At 54.5% G+C, this 19,266-nt stretch overlaps 1 protein-coding gene across 2 annotated transcripts; it reads left to right on the plus strand.

Moving 5' to 3' along the window:
• Positions 1-3,064: 3,064 nt before the first annotated feature.
• On the plus strand, positions 3,065-19,002 carry EMX1 (empty spiracles homeobox 1). 2 transcript variants are annotated; one of them, XM_063079034.1, is made up of 3 exons: positions 3,065-3,584; positions 9,427-9,611; positions 18,835-19,002. In XM_063079034.1, exons 1-3 carry the CDS (start codon positions 3,065-3,067, stop codon positions 19,000-19,002), a joined length of 873 nt encoding a protein of 290 aa, XP_062935104.1. The 2 variants fall into 2 exon arrangements, with proteins under 2 accessions (XP_062935104.1, XP_062935105.1); XM_063079035.1 differs by having other exon boundaries at positions 3,164-3,588; positions 9,431-9,611.
• The last annotated feature ends 264 nt before the right edge of the window (positions 19,003-19,266 follow it).

A 19,266-nucleotide genomic window follows, 5' to 3' on the forward strand; every position in this document is an offset into this window, starting at 1 on the left:
AGGCTTAGAGACCCCCTGAGCTTGACAAATTCTTCTCTTAACTCACTGCAGGGGAAGTGACTAGAGGGAAAAGGCCCTGAGGTCAGCGGAAATAGAGGAAACCGGGCAAGGGATAAATATCTGCATAGTGAGAGAAAGACAGAAAGGAAATTACAAAATTACAGGAAGGGAAAGCGGGAGAAAGGGGTGTTGGGAGACGAAAAGTGGAGGGAGGATGAAAGCAGAACTCCTGTCACCCAGGGCACGCCAGCACCCCATCCCCATCCCAATCCCAGTGGACGCAGGACTGGGGAGAGCCAGCTGCAGCAGCCCGGCTGGGGGTAGAATGGGGGTGGAACCTGGGCCAGGTCAGGACCCCTGGGCTGACCCAGCTCAATCCAGTGACCAGACTCAAGTCACTGATCCTCTGCAGTCTGTTTCTTCATCTGTAAAATGGGGTTAACGACAGACAACAAGATGTCAAAGTATTTTGAAAGCACGACCACAAGGGAAGGTGTTATTATAAAGGTCTATTGATTTAGATACGATCATGTATACCCAGAGCCATAGGAATTGAAAGTAGATGTGGCCAGAGTAGACGCACGTCTGGGAATGGTCCGGTAATGGTCCCGCACAGTCCAAGTTCCTCTACCTGCCAATGTAACAACTTTGCGTCACTGCCCATCTTGCTATGAGGCTAGGAGCTGGGCACCTGCGGCCGGATGGATGGCATTCAGCCCGGGCTAGGAGCGCGAGGCCTTGGGACCAGGTTAAACTGGCTCCTGTCTTCTCCCTCGCAGCTTCCAGCACTTGTTCTGTCGCCGCGGAGGACAGGCCCAGGCAGTTTATTCAACTGAACCTGGGTCCCTGAGGGGACCTTGCTCCAACAAAATTCCCTGTCACCTCCCTCCGTATGGAACGAAAATTTCGTTCTGTGCCTCTGCCCAGCTCCGCCCCTCCCCCCGCCCCCTTAATGACACGGTCTGCTCGGGTCCTTGTCCCCATTCAGCGGCGCTTCCCCTTTTCCAAGAGTGAGGGTGGGGGAAGGAGGAGGGAGAAGAGATACGGGGAAGAAAAGTCGGCGGGGGTGGGGGGCGGAGAGGGGGAGGAAAGAAAGCCTGAGACAGAAATGAGAGAGACGGAGAGACCATCACAGAGAACCAGAAAGATCCCGAAAGGCCAGCAAGAGGCACAGGCGCTCGCCACGGATTCGGTAACGATTCCTTCCCAAGGCGTTTTTGGGGCGACTCCGCGGTGTCTGGCCCCGGGTTGCCCGGGACGCTAAGGGCTGCAGGGTGCGGTCGCCTCGCCTCCCCCGTCTCGCCGTCCCCTCCCCACCTAGCCCAAGGGGGCCGGAACGGCGTCGGCGCGCGGGGGCTTTTCGGAGCAGTGGAGTGGAAAATAGACTTTAACCCGCTTTGTGGCGGCAAGGGCGCCCGGAGCGCTCTCCCAGACCACGGCTCCCGGCGCTCAGGCGGGCCGCTGCCAAGACCCGGCCTGGAGTTCCCGCAGAGGTGCTCAGGGCGCGGACCCCCGGGCTCGGGGCGCCGGCAGGCCCAGCCCGGCTCTGCGCGCCTGGGCCGGCTCTGACCACGAGGATTGACCCCCGCAGCGGCGAGCAAGCGGAACTCGTCGCGGTGCGCTGGCAGGGTCCGGGTCCCAGCCTCCCCAACACCGCCCAGCGCCCTCCTAGGCCTCGGCGCGGTGTTTTCCTGCGGCCCGGATAGGCCCGAGCGGAAAAGTTTGTGGGGTACGGGTTCTCATTGCCAACCGCTCGCTCTCCCCGGGGAATTAGTGCTCGAAATGGAAACTGGACGGACCAGAGTCGTCCCCTGCTCCGCGGCCGCGGGTGGAAGGTGAAGGTCGAGGGAGGTCAGGCTGCCGCCACATTCTCGGAACGCCCGGCTTGTCCTCTCGGGGACCGGCTCGGCCTGCTCAGCCAGCTCCAACTTAAGGCACGATGTCCCCAAGGCCCCGGCTTGGGCCGGCCCGCGAACGCCCGAGCCCCACGACCCAGAGAAGACGAGGAAGGCAGATCGCCGTGCTCTGAGGCCCGCCGTCCAGGTCTGCGCCCGCAGCTGCTTCGTGGCTGGGCAGAACCCAGCCCTGTGAACTGCGGCTTGAGAGCTGCGGGGTGACCGCTCCGGCGTTCTCCCGCGTTGCGCCTCGCCTCGCCTCGCCCCTGTGCAAAGAATGGGCGTTCCTATTCCAGAGCTGTTCCCTATGAGACCCAGAAAACCCGACACTTCAGGAACAAGGCTGCGGCTTTAGACCGCGGCCCAGGTGACGGAACGTGGGTGAGCGGGAGGGTCGGAGGCCAGGGGAGCAGGGAGCTGGTGCTCGGGAGAACCTATTTGTTGGACCCCGAACACCCGCCATCCGATCGAATCCAAGTTCTCTAAGAACTGAAACGACATCCCGGGACGAATGGGAGAGGGTTCAGCTGAGTTACACGCCGGGGAGGAGGGTTGGAGTTTCTCTCCAAGCCCGCCTCTTCGGACGCCTTCTGCTCCAGCGCGTGCTGAGACGGCTGCAGCGGCCGCCAGACTCAGATAAAGGGTGGAGTCGAGAGGAGAAGCCCGAGGAGAGAGGTGGAAGAGGCCTAGATCGCCCCGCGACTGCTCCAGTCCGGCTTTTGCCTCCGACCGTGGGCTCCATCCCCACCCGCCGTCCCTCGCCCCGCCCCGCCCCGCCCCCCACCTTGGGGCAGGTGAGCGGCGGCCAATGGGCGAGCGCAGGGCAGGTGCCCGCTAACTCGCGCCTCGCAGAGCGGCTGCCGAGGTCCGGTGGGGCAGTGCTGGGGGGACCGCGGGCTGGGGTCGGTCCTGGCGCTACTCAGAAGGGAGGGAGCCGGGCTCAGCCCTTGGGCCGTAGAGGCAGCTCGCAGCATCGCACCGAGTCCGCGCCAGTGCCGGCGCCGGGAGGGGCCCGCTCGGCGGTAGGAGCCGACCCGCCTGGCTGTGCGCGGTGGCCCGACTCAGCGCTCGCTCGCTCGCACACCCCTCGCCGCTCGGCGCCGGGCTCGCCCGCGGGGGCCGAGCGCGAGCGGGCGGGCGGGGGAGGTGAGGGGTGCGGGCGTGTGTGCATGTGCCTGGCTGGGCGCACACCCCGCACGGCTGCGGCGCCAGGACGCGGAGCGCTCCCCAGAGCCCGGCTGCCTTGCTCGGCTCAGGCGGCCGCGACCATGTTCCAGCCCGCGGCCAAGCGCGGCTTTACCATAGAGTCGTTGGTGGCCAAGGACGGCGGTACCGGCGGGGGCACTGGCGGCGGGGGTGCGGGCTCTCATTCACTGGCGGCGGCCGCCTCGGAGGAACCGCTTCGGCCCACAGCACTCAACTACCCTCACCCCAGCGCGGCTGAGGCGGCCTTCGTGAGCGGCTTCCCCGCCGCAGCCGCCGCGAGCGCGGGCCGCTCGCTCTACGGTGGGCCCGAGCTCGTGTTCCCCGAGGCCATGAACCACCCCGCGCTGACCGTGCACCCGGCGCACCAGCTGGGGGCCTCCCCGCTGCAGACCCCGCACTCCTTCTTCGGCGCCCAGCACCGGGACCCTCTCCACTTCTACCCCTGGGTCCTGCGAAACCGCTTCTTCGGCCACCGCTTCCAGGGTGAGTGCCCATGCTGTGACCGCCAAGGCGGCCGGCCGGCGCCCGCGCTGCGGCGACGCGGGGGTGGCTTGGGGGCGCGCGGGGCTGTTCAGAAGTTGTTACCGAGGAGGTTGCGGGTCCACAGAGGTCGATTCCCATGCCGGGAAAAACGACTCCGGGTCTACCCGCGCCTCTGCCGCGTTGCTCTCCCTCCCGGAGAGTCAGGTTGGGACCTCCAGGCTTTCCCAGGAACGATGCCGGTCCGGACGCCAAGCCCTGGCGCATCCTTGGAGCCTCTCCCGGCCGTCCCCATGGTCTGTCCTATTCTCCATCTCGGCTGAGCCAGTCTCAGCCCCAGCCCAGAAAGCGCAGCGTCCGCCGCTCGCCCTCCGCCCGGGCTTGACCTGGGACCGTACTTCCCTCGCACGTCCATCACCAACTCCCAGGGATCAGTACTCGCTGGCGCGTGCGGGCGGGGGAAAGTCCATCCGCGTGCCCCGGCTCTGTGGGAAGCAGGGGCAGTAGGGAGGGCGAAGCGGGGAGTTAATGTTCAGTGTGCAGTGCTCTGCAGTCTAGGGATGTTTCTCCGCAACCTCGGCCGGACTTGCCAAGTCACACGTGCCTCTCTGAGGAGGTTCGCAATAAGCAAACTGGCTTCCTCCGCCGCTGGCAGCCTACGGGAGCCCTCCCGGCTACTGCGGAACCGAAGGCAGTATTTCCGGACAGGGGGCGGGGGCAGGGGGCTTTCGAGATTGCAGCCAGTCCGAGCCCCCTTTTCTGCACCGAGCAATCGGTTTGCTAATGAAGATGTCCCACTGGACACACACACACACACACACACGTTTCAAATACTTGACTTTTCCAAAGAAAAGAGAGTTGCGTTTGTTGGAGTTCATTTTCTTACTTGAATTTGTTGGAGTTTGTTTTTCTTTTCTTTCTTTCTTATCTTTAAAAGAATGGCCTTGATTTATGCAGAAATTGCTTAGTTTCCAGTTTTATTTTGTTAGTGTAGACCAGACCCCAGCCTGTGAGATTCCATGGCTCAGAGCTAGGTAACCCTGCTTTTAGTGAAACAAATGAAAGGATATGCCTGGAGCTTCCGGCTCCTAGAGCTAATCTGACGGTAAGCCAGGTCTACACAAAGTAAATTTGATGATTGGTCCAATTATTTGATACTAAAAGAAAAATGTTGAAGCTTTGGGTATGGCTGCTTGACTGTTTCACAGAAAGCCGCTTTTCCGGGTCCCGATTTGCCAGACAGTTTTCTCAGTCCCACCTGGCCAATAGATACTGACCCGGCAGATCCCACAAAACCAGAGAATGTAATTATTTGAACAAGAATTTTTGTGGGCAGACTTACCTCCTCTGGGGATTTCAAAGACTTTCCCAAATCCAAATCAAAAAAAAAAAAAAAAAAAAAAAAAAAAACCAAAAAACCTACGATGTCAGCCGTTTGGAGCAAGAATTCCTGTCACTTAAAATCAATATTTACTGACAAATGAGGTTTTATTCAAAAATGAGCAGACTACCCCGGTCCTCCGTGGGCTCGATCCTCAGCCTGAGTTTTGCAGCCTGGAGCCCAGTGGCCGAGTTGGAGTTGCGGCGGTTTGCGAGCCCGCGGGCCGGGGCGGCGGAGGGGCCCGCGGGTAGGGAGATAGTAGGAGGGAAAGGGACTCAGGGAAAGGAAAAGAGGAGAGGGCAGGGCCGGTCCCAAGTCCTGTGGCCTCCGGCGGCATGGCTTGTCCGGAGGCGGTCTCCCGGGCGGCGCCCTCGGCTTCGGATCCGGCGCCCCGTGCTCTCCGCGCGGTCTTTCGCGCCTCCGGCTTCTCCCGCGCGGGCCCAGGGCGCCTCGAGAGAGAGATGAAGCTCCGGCACTGAGCATCCCCAGCCAGGCGAGGCCGGATAAACCCTCCGCAAAACCCTCTCGGAAATTGCCGCCTCTGCCAGAGCAATCGGTCTCAGCGGGTATGTTGTCGAATGGCACAAACGGTTGGATTTTTCTCTCAAGAACCGTGTCTGGATGCGGAGATGGAGCCAAGTGTGGCCGCATTTTCGAACCCAGAAATCCACTGGGCACGGAAGGACTTTTCGAACTCTGAGATGCTGCAGATTTGGGGCCCCGGGAGACCAACGCGCGCCTGGGCGACTCTGCGCCCTCCGGTCCCGGCCTGGCCTCGGGGCGGCGAGTCGAGCTGTCCCCGGCCCTCCGGCGCCGCGTTTTCTAGAGAACCGGGTCTCTCCGATGCTCATTTCAGCCCGGTTTTAATGCAAGAAAAGAAACCCTACACGAACGAACGAAAAAGGAGCGTGTCAGCGCTGTGTGCGCGGCGCTCTCGGGCGGCGCGGTCCCGGCGCGCGGAGCAGCGGCTTCTCCGCTAAGCGAGGCGGTGGCGGAAAAGCGAACGCAGAATGGCCGGGACCCCGAAGCCCGGGCCCGCTTGCGAGGCCCGGAGGGGAGGAGCCGGCGAAGACAGGGCCGAATTTCGGTGCTACTTCCCAGAGATCAAGAAGTTTCCGGGCCTGGGAGCCGTGCCTGGAGGGGGCTGCGGGTGACCCAGACCTCCGGGACCAGCGATGGTAAATGGGCCGGTGCTTCAAAGGGCGCCTTTGTTCCGGCAGGAGGAGGAGGAATGGGGTTATCTTCGCTGCTTGGCCTGCCTCTCCCTTTCCTAGCCCCAGGCCCCGCCGCCTCGCCATCCGGCCCTGAGCCCCTGGCCGGCCGCGGCCTTTCCAGCGGGGCCGGCAGCTCGAGCCCAGGGTGCTTCCGATCCGTAGCCCCCTCCTGCAGCCGCCCCATTCCTGAGAGTCTCTATTGCTAGTCCCCAGCCATTGCCTTGAAGAGGCCCGCAGAGAGAGGCTGTAGGAAAGCTGGAGGGGTGTGGGGGGCGGGGGGTGTTCAGTTCCTAGCTCCAGGGAAGGCTCTGACAGTCCCTTTCCACTTTTCCACCTGTCCTAGTCTGAAACTGACAGCCTGTTCTCACAGCCGGGAACTACTTCATCCAAACAGGCTGCACCTCAGCCCCAAGCTTGTTTTGCTTTTCTGGTCTAGTCAAAGCAAACGGAAGACGTGGTGTGGATGGTTAGGGCCTCCCTACAGGTCAAAATGAGAGGAGTCCAGGTACATAGGCATCTAAGGGAGCATCTTGTCCTTACAGAAACGTGTAGCAATTAATCAGTTTCTCAGCGTGTTTAGTTTTGTACTCAGCATCCTCTTTTTTACAGGGAAAAGTCCTGCTTCTTTTAAAATCAAATAACCTGTCATCACTTAGCAGCATCTTGAATAATTTTCCAGCCTACTGCTTCTTCTTGGTTGGGTTAGAAGAACCTCTGTGTTTTTGTACATGCATGTGGGCAAAGACTGTGGGACACATACCATGGACACTCCAGGGAATTGGGGCCATTCTTTCAGAGGTAGACTCCAAACAACCTAGCTTTCCTTTTAAATTGCTGGGCTTGAGGCAAAGGAGCTTGTACATCAGGACAGAAGTGCGTTGCTTCCATCCTCCACTCTGGGTTTACAGACAAACACGCAGCCTCCACCACACAGGTGACTGGCACATACCACAGAATCACAAAACAGCCACGAAGTCACACACCCTGGGGCAGATTGCAGTCCTGACTTCTCAGCCCCTCACTGACCTTCTCACTTCTGTATCCCACTCACACACACCTTCAGGGCCTTTCCATGCTGCGGCCTCACTTCTGACCTGGGCCAGCCCAGCAGCTGAGGCCAAACCCTGAGAACACTGTGATGAGCTAGGCTTTCTCCCTCCCTCTCTTGTTTATTTGTCCAGAGGAAACCACTGTTGGGACTTCACCTTTGCTCAAAATGTTGTTTTTCAAAGTAATTCATTTTAACATCAACAAGAAGTATTTGCTTCCCACCCTCCTCCCTACCTTTCCCCAGCCAACCACATTGGCCCCCACCCCAGGGACTTTAATTCTCCTTATTCCCCCTGGAGCAGGCTCTTCATTTCTCTGCCTCTTTCCCCTTTCTGCCAGGCCACATCCCCTGATCATCTGTCCCCTCCACCACCCCAAGTTAAACTTGTTTTCCTTCAGACAGGCCTGAGGGCTCTGGGCCTCCCCCCACCTTATACAGGGTGTCCCTCTTCCATCTCCCTGTGGTATGGTCCCACCCCTTTTTGTAGCAGCATAGATACAGCAACTTGAAATGGATAAGGTGACTGGAGGTTAGCGACTTTGTCTCCCCACCAGGCACTAGCTCCTCAATCTTAGGCAACACTGTCCACAGAACATTCCAGCAACACAGCTGTTCTGTGTAGGTATCCAAAGCCCAGGGACTTGGAGAAAGTGAGGTCAGGCAGTTTCCACCAGCAGAGGGACATGAACAGTTACCTGGAGAGTTTTAGCAATAGAATCTCAATTACTACGTTCCTTTGCTTCATTTATATAGACGTTTCCAGAGATGGGAGATCTCGATGAATTATCCAGATAATTGTCTTAAAAGCAAAACAACAGGTCAAATTGAGTCAAACCAGTGGCCATCTCTGAAGAAATTAATTGTATCCATCAATCACAACAACTAACTGTCAAAATATTCCATGTAGGGCTCCATGTCCTTGGTGGGTCAGAGGGATTGTGCCAGTGCCTGAAAATCCACGGCTGATGTTGTCAGGGCCTGTTTTGAGTCAGCACTTGCAACTAAGCAAGAAGTCATGTGAGGGCCTAGTGGGGGGTTCATTGAGACTGTGGCTGTGGGTGGAAGCTTGGTTTTAGCTTTTGTAGTTCCTGACCCACCACCCCAGCCTCATCCAGTTCAGTGTTAATCCCTCCCTCTGTGTGTGGGAGCTGAATCACCATGATGGCCAACATTTGCCAACGGACAGTCACACTCTGAAAATCCTGTACAGTAGATGGGAGAAAAAGACAGTAGGGAGGCTGGAGTATATATTTACACACGCCCATGCAGAAACCAATATATCTATATCTATATATATTAGAGAGAAAGATGACATCTAGATATTTATACACATGTTTCTTCAGCATGGGACTGTTCAGGGATGAAGCAGGGACTTTTCCCACCAGAGAGCAGTAAGAGTCTCCTGTGCGAGGCAAGGTTTCACCCTAGAGGCTGAGCCTCCAGGCAGCCAAGGCTTGGGGAGAGAGAGATGGGGTGGGGGGAAGAAGGAGCCTGACTTTAGATCTCCAGGCACTGCCTGGACCATTAACCTCGCCCCTGGCCTATTTTTAACTCCTGCAAGATAAAGCCTGGGCTGTTGGCAGGAGTTTTCTATGGGCGAGTAGCCTGATCATTTAGCTGCAAGACTAGTTTAAGCAGGTGTGAAGGGAGCTCTTCCTTGGACACCTTCTAGTTCCTAAATCTGTGTTTGGCATGGGCTTGCCCAACAGCCTGGCTGTTCCCCTTGACACCTTCCTGGCACCAGCCCTTCTTCTACTCTTGGTCCTCTTTGAGGGAGATGCTTTGCATCCAGTAAATTAAAAGCAAATTATGGAGGCCGTGTGGGGGCAGCGCTGCCGCCGGGAAAGGTCAAAGAAAGAGAGCCAAGGGACTTTTGCTCCCTCTTGGCCTCTTCTTCGGCTGCTCCAGGCAGTGTGATTTTGGGCTGGTCGGGACCTCACCGCCTCTTGGCCTAACAGAGTGCAGTGCTGCGAGTCCTCGAGTCTCCCGGGGTAGCTCTCGGAATGTGGGGAGGCGGTGGGGAGGGAAGGGGCAACAAAAGGGAAGGGAGAAGTGTATGTGAGAGAGAGAGATTGGAGAGGGTAGCGGAGCGCCCAAAGGCAGGGCGCGTGGGAGCGGGGTGGGCGGCCGGGCTGCAGCTCACGCGCCCCTTCTCCCTGTCTGTCCCTGCGTGTGCTGCCGTCGGCCGCGCGGCCACAGCGAGCGACGTGCCCCAGGACGGGCTGCTTCTGCACGGCCCCTTCGCGCGCAAGCCCAAGCGGATCCGCACGGCCTTCTCGCCCTCGCAGCTGCTGCGGCTGGAGCGCGCCTTCGAGAAGAACCACTACGTGGTGGGCGCCGAGCGCAAGCAGCTGGCCGGCAGCCTCAGCCTCTCCGAGACACAGGTAACAATCACCCCCGCCTCGGCCTGCCCTGCGCCCGGCGCTGCGCCCGGAACCCGCGTGCAAGGGGGGCGGGCGGGTGCAGGACCCACCCGAGCCTCGTCCCCCAGCCTCCTAGCCCCGAGTTCTCTCCCGCCGGGTTCCGAAAGCCGCCCCGCGGCGCTCCGGCAAGCCCATCTTTAGAGCCCTTTCCCTCCTACTGTGTCGAGCTTGCTGAGGCCGCAGGTCCTTTATCAAGCACTGAGGCCCCAGCAGGAGGCAGAATAAATACAAACCGTATCCGACTCCTGCTCGCAAAGCCACTCAGAAGGGGCCAGATTACTAGGAGGCAGAAGGCCTCCCCGGGGGAGGGCAGTGCGGGCCAGCACCGTGTCCCCTGGAGCGGGTCCTAGCCCTGTTCTCCCTCCACTGTCTGGGGGCGCTCACAGTTCTGCGGGATAACCTGGCCTTCCCCGGGCAAAGCTGGCGGAGGCCTCGGCTGCCCGCCAGCGGATGTGGTGTGGGGAGAAAGCCCGGGTGTCCTCAGGCTCTCAGTGTCAGAAGCAGAGGGGCTTAGCCAGGGAGGAGCCAGTCCCTGCTTTGGGTCCGAGGGTGGCACTGATCCCGGCGCAGGCAGGCTGCTAGGGCTCCGGAAACCACGGTGTGTGCGCACAGAGCATGTGAAGGGCCTGGAAATGGTGTGAAAGTAGACTCTGGGGACCCAGGGGCTGTTCTCAATCACTGGAAAGGCCGTCGAGTTGGGGAGGGAATAAGTCCCGATGGTGTTGGAGGGGTATGAAATGGATGAAATTACAATTACCGTGTAGTATTTTTGTAATTAAGAAAACATTTTCTAAAGAATTACATGAGTTACAGGGAGGTAGATTTGGGTTTACTGTAAGTAAACCTTTGCCATAAATAAATGGCTGCCTGGAAGCATTGCCTAAGCTCTTGGTCCACCTGGGGTCCCACGTGTTGGAGCGGCTGAGCGACCCTCTGCACAGCTGCTGTCCTGGAGGCGGATTTCAGTGTCTGGATGGGCCTTGCGTCCCCGCCAGCTCCCAGATCTGCGAATGGGAGACGTCGTCTCGCGCCCCTCGGCAATTCCCACCGGGTTACAGTTCACCTTGGCTCCCCTTTCCTCCTGGTCTCGCTCCCTGCTACTCCTCCCCAGTCCCGGACGGTGAGAAGGGAAGGGGGCGACGTGGGCCTACTGTTAGCAGCAGGGTAGGAAGGGGACCTAGGAGAGGAGCCCAGACCCCAACCGCATCACCAGCTCCCTGCGGCCGACCTCATCCTCTTCTCCTCCTGTCGCATTTTGGCATCTGTTGTCATATCTGTCTGATGCCCCACTTAGTCGGTGCATCCGCTCCCAGTTGCATGGTAGGACCTGTTTTCAGATTTGCCACCTGGGCTGTTCTAACTGCAGAGAAAAAACTTATGAAACAACGGGGTTAATTTTTTAAATGTTTTTTAAAAAGATATTTAAAAAAAATAAGTTAGTAAAATAACACCCCTTTTTGCCCCCTGGCAAAAAGTGTTTTGAAATTGTTTAAAACAAGGTGTCAACTTAAGAATGGTGTTTATAATTAGCGTTATTTAAAAAGTAATATTTATTAAATTTTAACTGTAGAAGTGTAAGAAAACAAAACGGTTTATAGTCCCACCACCCACAGATTAATACTTGTTGAAATAATGTCATTGTTTTTAAACTTTCAGTTTTTAAGCTCAGCAAGAGAATTTTTAATTAACTTTCTTTCAAACTGAATCTAGCTGCCTGTCAATATTTGCTCCTAACAATGCAGTTAGTAAATGAACCGATTGTCTTTCATTTTTATTATGTTTCAGACATATATTTAGAACAAAACCAGATTGAATAATATAATGTATCCAGCTTCATTAACTATCAAAATTTATGGCTAACCTTGTTTCATCTGTAAATGAACTGCTTTTTGCATATGAAACAAGAAGAACCATGGAAGGTTTGAGCCTGAATAACCTCCTGTGGCTGCCTGTCTTTCCAAGCGAGGACCCTGAGATGGAGAGATGTACTGGGCAGAGCTCCCTAGGCAGGCAGACTTGATTTTAAATACTTGCCTCCCTGCTAGCTGACCGTGTCACCATCGGCAAGTTATTCAACCTCTCTGAGCTCTGGTTTTCTCATCCAGAAAATAGGTTGTTTAAGGATTAAAGCCACCTAATATGAACTCAAATAATATTAATTCCCATCCCCAGTCCCTTTCCTTCCCTTTATTCAAAGTAATATGTTAAGTTAGTGGCATGATGAGATCCAAACCTGGGTGCCCTCTTGGTCCAGTGTTCTTCCTGCCACATCCAGTCTCCCTCATCAGAGTTGTCTTTCTGTTGCCCTTGAAACTTATCATTTGGACCTATGCTATATAATTAACTAATTATCTATCCACCTCTCCAAATTTACCAAGCAAGCTTACCTGTCATTTCCAGCTCTAAGCTATTTGTCAAGTATCAGTTACTCCCATCAGCCCCGCCATGTATTTCTACTGTTAAAATCTATATTTGTCTCTCAGAGCTCTCTAATCTGTCCCTCACAGATAGCTGTTTTATATCTAGCCATCTATGTCTGTCTGCTCTCATTATAATTGCCTTCCCCAAACTGGCTAATTTATATTCCTATTTTCTATTAATTACGTTCTTCTTCCTAACAGTGACTCCTATTTACCCATCTGTTGATTGTCTCTTTATCATCTATTTTGTTTTATATTCTGCGTGTGCACCATCTATCTCAAACTTCCATCTCTATAGAGCTATTTAGGAACTTACACAGTATATTCTGTCTGCTAAGGGCTATCGATCATCTCGTCGGCTGTAGCTTTGTCTTGTCTCTGGGCCTCAGTTGCTGTATCTGTGAGAATGAATGAAATGAATTCCAGGGTTCATTCCAGCCCTGTGTTTCTGTGGCTCATCTATATTCTACTTTTCTGTGTTTTCGTATAATCTCCACATTCTCAGAGCTTGCATTATATCCCTACCTATCATAATATGCATCAAACTTTGCTGTTTTTACTTGTTTAATTATCTGCCAAGTCTGACATGTAGAACAGCTGCCTCCATCTCTCAGCGAGATCTTAAAATACAGATTCCCAGGCCTCACCCAGGAGATTCTCTTAGCGGGTCCAGGATAGGGCCCAGGAAAGAGTTTTTAAAAACAGCTCTCTAGGTGATCCTCAGGAACAACAGGCATAAGCATCTTAGCTCTGGGAGGCAGAAGCCAAGCCTGACTATTTCCCACAGGGCCCAGCTCAGTGTCCAGCATGGAGTAGATGCTCAATAAACATATATTGTATGAATGGGCAAATTTCTCTTGATTCCACACACATCTGAACATTAGCTTTATCAGTCTTTCCTCTTGCTTTCTGCTGTCACTGCTCCCTCCCTTTTCCTCTCCTTCTATCTTTCCCTTGCATTTTCACAGGTGATTATTGATTTAGATGATGCAAATCCCAGTTCGTGGATAAAACTTCTGGGAGGGTTAAGCAGATTAGTGTGTGGGCAAGATCTTAATTTAGAGCTCAGGGGTCTCTATACTCCCAAAGCTCAGCATGAGGTGCTGGAAGGTGGGCATCCTGAGCTACTTTGTTGAGATAGGGCAGTATGTTTAGTTGGGAGTGGGGTATTTCTGCTGGGATGGCCAGTGGGTCAACCTAGGAGGTGGAGGGAGGAGCACTGGGCAAGGGTCAGTTCTCCCTTCTTGTTCTAATGACTTGCTCCTCGCTGCTGTGGTGCAGCCCTGGAGTTTGACCAGTAAGGCACCTGTCTAAGCTTCAGTCCTGGTGCTGGTTGGGCTGATCCAAGCCTAGGTCAGATCAGAGCCTCCAGTGTGGTGGTGTGTGTGATGGGCATGTGTAACGTGTGTGCCCACAATATGGGGTACGTATGGGCTTAGTGTGATTGATGCCTAAAGGTCAGGTGATACCATAGGTATGCATCAGATGCCAGTAGGCAGTCACATGACATGGAGTGCAGCTTGCATGCTTCTGTGTATGTGTGTTCTTATGTGTGTTTATGGAGGGATGTTAATTTTAGGGGGAGTGAGAGAAAGCATTTGGTTGCTCCAGGATGATAAATTGGTCAGTATTTCCAGCTGCCCTTCCTGCTCTGTACCAATCAGCAAATGTTTCTTGATTTTGCCTGGCTTTGAGTTTAGCTGAGCTGTGAGGAAAAAGGGTGCAGAAATGTGTTCCTTGGCCTTGGAGATTCCTCATTTAGTGGTGGAGGCTAAGTGCAATGCTTGCACACTCACAGAACATGTAAAGGATGAGCTACTGGGGTCCCCCTGAGGTCACAGCTGTGGGCTGAGGGGGTCAGGGGAGATCTGCCTGGGTGGAAGGCTCCCAGGAGGCCTCAGACATGGAAGGCTTGGAGGGATGCCTAGGATTCTAGATTTGTGGAAAGAAAGGGCAGGGTTTGAGGTTGGCAGATTAAAAGGAAGCAGGAGTCACCAAGTCCAGTTGCCGTCTTGAAGCCTGAGAGCAAGGAGGGATGTCTTGGGAGGCAGAAGTTTGTGGTCACCTGCCTATGGGCTCTCCCCCCACCCCCTAGAGGCATGATAAGGAGGCTTCTTAGGGTCTCTTCCTGCTCTGGAATGTTCTGCCCTTAGAAGTATGGATGAGAGGGAGATATCCAAGCAACTTGAGTTTTAGGGAAAAGTCAAGAGACCTTTGCTACTAGCTCACTGTGTGTTCTGAGATGAACACATCCCTTCTCTAAGTCTTGGCTCTTCTCCAAGAACTTCTGTATCTCTGACATTCCAGGAGTTCTGTGTGGTGGGGTGAGGAAGAGGTAAGGGAGATTTGAGCTGTTCCTGGAGGAGTTGGGACAGGGGACAAGTCTTGAGGAGACAGGTTAATTTTGTGATGTCTCTCTGAGAGTGAGGGTGAGGGTCCAGGACAGGCTGAGAGAGGAGGAGACAAGAAGGCTTAGGAAGAGTTAGGACTATGATTGGTGGGGAGTTGGAGGTGACCTCAGCTTGGTGGGGTGAGGGTTGAACTTAGCAGGGCAGTGGGCTTGACCCCTGAGAGTAGGAACAGCACATATGATCAAATGATAGGAAATGGATTCCCAGACGATAGGGCCAGGAAAAGAGTAGGCTGAGGGGTGACTTGATTGATGTCTCCAGCCACTATCTATTCTGAGGATTTTCTCTGTGTCTGAGGATGACAAAATAAGAGAACATAAGGAACTTCCTATGTTAGAGTTACAAGGCCTTAATAGGGATATTTGAACTCCTTGAGGACAGAACAGGTATTTACCTGAAAATATGCAGTGGTCTGGAGCCATAGACCCTTCCATTTGGGATGGGCTAAGTTTGGAGGAGAGATGGAAAAGAAGGGATCTAGACCTCATTCATTCAACATTTACTTTATTCAAAAGTAAAGTCTGATTAACTCTGAAAATATTGGCTGGAGCTTGTTAGTTCATTTGTCCATTCATTCTTGCATTAATACATGGATGTCTTCATTCATTAATGCGTACATTGATCAATACTCTGATGAACTGATGCATTCATTCATCCACAGCAGTTTCACCCTCCTCATCCTGCCTGACTCAAGCTGACCTTTGCTCCCCCCTCCAGTTATACATCTTTCTCCCCCACTCCCTCCCCCAAAGTGGCTGATCCAATCTACCACATAGAGAATTAAGAACTGGCCCTCTTGCAAAACTGTTCACTGAACTAAGCTAAAAAAGGATCCCATCTCTCTAGCACTTAGCTCTTCCCAAACCCATTTTCTGATTAGAGTTCAATCCCTCTACTGTTGATTTTGTCCTGTTTTCGAGGTCTGGCCCAGGCACCTTTTACCTAGAGCATAGAGCTATCTTACCTCACCTCTGCCCAGTTGGGTGACTGTACATGGAAAATATCCTCTGGGCTGAGCACTCGGACCCCAAAGCTGACTATCACACCACTTTCATTCTCCAGATTCTTACAGTCTGGTGAGGAGACAGATGTGAATAAATAAATCAGTGCGCAGCTGAGGTCACTGTTACTGAGACAGGGAAAAAGTACAAGCAGGTGATGGGGCAGATCCCATCTAGGAACATCCAAGCAGGATGTCTTGCAGGCTGAGACTATTCTGGGTTGGGTAAGTCAGGCAAAAATGGAGAGTCTTGGAAGGATCTGGCCTCTCTGAGAAACTCAGAGACATTAAGTGAGGTGAGGACTTGTGAGACCACAAGGAACCTTTCTCCAAACCCAGAGAGGTCAGAGTTGGGCAAAGGGATCCTCCAGCCAACATCTCAACTGTCTTTTGGGGGCTGACAGAGATGCTGGTATTGGGGGTAAGATGCATGCAGAATAGGTACAGACTCCTAAGCTGGCTTTCATAGAGCTGGTAGCCATATCATGTGACCTGGTTTCTTTCTAGGTCCTCTGTCCTCTAGGGAAGGAGCTTTGGGATGACCACAGAGTTGCCCGGCTGGGTTAGGGAGGTCATGGGATATCACTCTTATCTCCTACTACACTCAGAACCCAGTCCCTTTTTTTTTTGTCAAAGTAAACATTAATGTCGTTATCCGTAATGTATTAAAGAAAGTTCAGAAGAGCAGAAAGAAGAAAGAAGTCATCCATACTTTGGGTACATTTCCTTCTAGTCTTTTTTCCCCATGCAGATTTTGTTTTTCTATGGTTGTGATCGCACTGTGCCAATGCTGTGCATCCTGGCTTTTTCACTAATATTATGAAGTCATAAGCATCCCCCTGTTACTACAGTCTTTGTAAACAGCATCTGGACACTCAGCCCAAGGCTGTTCTTCAGAAGATAGCCAGGCTGCCTAGGGAGAGGGTTTATGTCCCTCTTTCTAGAGAGCTGCCTCCTTGACCCCAGTATTTTTCATGGAGAAATTATTCAGAATCACCTTTCACTTAGGTGTGCCAGGAAGCTGTCCTTGGCCTGAAAACACATCTTTGTGCCTCAAGTTGCACCATAGAAGTTTCCCTTCTTTGTGCCAGTGGGATTTTTTTGTTTGTTTTTTTTTGCGGGGGGGGTTTTGGTGGCAAGTCCAGATCCAAACCCTTGACCTTTGGGTCAGTGTTGCTGGGCAAGGATGGCGTGCTGGGTCATCTCGCTAGAGGCCAGTGTGATTGTCAGAGTCTCCTTCTTGGAAGGAGACTTGGGAGTGTGGGGGGGAGGGAGAAAAGTGCAGAAAGGGGTCCTCTGTCCCTTGTATCACCCACCATCACCTGGTGATCGCCTTCATCCAGCCCACTTGGGCTTCTCAGGAATGAGCCCCCAGCCCTGTTCTAGCCCTGAGTCATGCACAGGAGGCAGGGTGAGCTCGCCCGCCCACTGGCTGGCACAGTCTGAGGTGGGTGGGATCCATGGAGGGGACCAAGAGGAGTGTCTGGGAAGGGTGTGTGAGGCTGGTGCATCCTGGGCATGAAAACACCCTCAGGGCCCGGATGCCAGGCCTGCTTCTGGCTGCCGCTTCCTGGCTTTGAGGCTGAGGCCTGTGCTTTCCCCCATTCTCAGGGAGTGGGGGCTGGACTAGGTAGTTTCTGACTACCCTCTGTCCTGTCCAGGGCTCGAGGATCTCCCTCAGTAGCCAATGCTGCTGCCAAAACCGAGGTGCTCACCATCATCGCACACACACACAACTTACCACGCATGCTCTGCACAGCTGCAGTTGGCATCACCTACTTACTTTTAAATATGCTGTCATTTCCAGGAAACCATCCCTGCCTCTCTGCATCACCTCCCCCAGGGACCCTCTGAGCGAGAGTCCAGGAGGTGCCCCAGAGGTGCAAGGTTCCAACAAACATTTCTCCTGAGATGAGGATGAGGGACTTAAGCCCGGCGAGAGGAAGCGACTTAGCCAAGGATGGGCACCGAGGCTCCTCCTGCCAACTCTGAGGCTGGTTTGGGTCTGGCCCGGCTCATCAAGACCATGTAGTCAGGTGGAATGGACAGACAAAGGCCCTCTCCACCGTCCACGAGCACTGAGGCTAGTTCAGGAGCCAGGATGACCCTCCTAGATCACGCACAAGAGGATGTTAAGGGCTGTGTCCTGGACACTGACCAAATGCCGGAGGAGGAGGGAGAAGAGAGAGATGATTCATGATGGGATTAAATCTAGGGAGGCTTCTTGGAGGAGATGAGCTTAGACCTGCCTTTCCCCCTCCTACCTCCCCCCAACACAGAGGGTGGTTGTCCAGTCTCTGCACCTCACCCCTCACCTTGTCAGGCTCTCTGCCTGACACAGAAGGGGGGTGCTCACTGTGGTCAAAGGGGAGCTCACTGTCTTCTGGGATTTCTCCCACCTGATCCTTCTGTGACCTGTTCCTACTTCTGGATGGGCCATAGGGACCAGTGCTCTGGGGCAGGAGGTCCAAGGCTGCCCCTGAAGGTCAGAGCACTGCACTGTGGTGGGGCCCCAGGCACACCTCCTCCCTGTCCCATCTGTCCAAGGAAGATGGGGCCTCATTGGTGGATTTCAGACCCTGAGAAGCTGGAACCTGAGGGACCAGGGCTCCCCACGTGCAAAGCTCTGGCCTGCACAGCTCTACCTCTGATGTGGGATGGGGGAATTCCACATGAGGTTGCTAAGAAAGGGCCCCCTGATGAAGGAGACAGGAAAGAGCATGTGAGATTAGGCAGAGTTTCCAGTGGCAGGTTCCATAACCCTAGGTGTGGCCTGGCTGTCCCAGGCACTGCTCTTGCTGTGGACACCACCTCCTGGTTACAAAGCCATGTATGTTTTGCCTCTTTGTACGGCAAAGGGTATGGGGTCCACTTTAGGACCTCTGGGAGCTCATCGGGACCCATGCAATGGCTTGACATATGCTGTCTCATTTACTGTTCACATCAACCCTAGGAAGTGATTATTCTCTCTTTCCTAGAAACTGGTAGAGACCCAGGTCTCCTGGGTTCCAAAGCCTGTGCTCCTTCACCTCTGTTTTGCTGTGGCAATAGGAACCAGGATATTCAGCAGCTCCGAGACTCCCTCCCTTACCTTTGTTTGAGAGGAAAACTGCCCTCTCTCTGGATCACTGTGTCCTCTTCCCACCCCACCTCATTTCACCTGGAAGAGCAATCCTTCAGACCCGTCAGGTGGCAGCTGGCCGGAGGAGAGGACCTTGGCCTAGAAGCCTGACTCTGGGTAGCTTCAGTTTCCCCATTTGGCTCCCAGCTCAGCCCAAGTGCTAAGACCCCAGTGGCTGCTTTGGGGGGTCTCCTGGGTGTTTCTCATCTGTGACCCCTCCCTCTTGGCCCAGGTAAAGGTGTGGTTCCAGAATCGGAGGACAAAGTACAAGCGGCAGAAGCTGGAGGAGGAAGGGCCTGAGTCTGAGCAGAAGAAGAAGGGATCCCACCACATCAACCGGTGGCGTATTGCTACGAAGCAGGCCAATGGGGAGGACATCGATGTCACCTCCAATGACTAGGGTGGCCAAGCACAAACCCATGAGGGCAGAGTGCTGCTTGCTGCTGGCCAGGCCCCTGGGTGGGCCCAAGCTGGACTCTGGCTGCTCCCTGGCCAGGCTGCAGGGAGGCCTCCAGTCACGGCCCCACAGAGCTTGGAGCCTGGGGCTACCATCGACAGAGGGACAAGAAATGGACTGGCTGAGGCCTGGGACACTCAGCCTTCTCCTTGGAGAGTCTACCTGCTTGGCAGGCCGCCCGTCACCATCACTGCAGCCTCCCAGCCG

Source organism: Cynocephalus volans, chromosome 14 (genome assembly GCF_027409185.1).
Source record: "Cynocephalus volans isolate mCynVol1 chromosome 14, mCynVol1.pri, whole genome shotgun sequence".
Taxonomy (NCBI): Eukaryota; Metazoa; Chordata; class Mammalia; order Dermoptera; family Cynocephalidae; genus Cynocephalus; species Cynocephalus volans.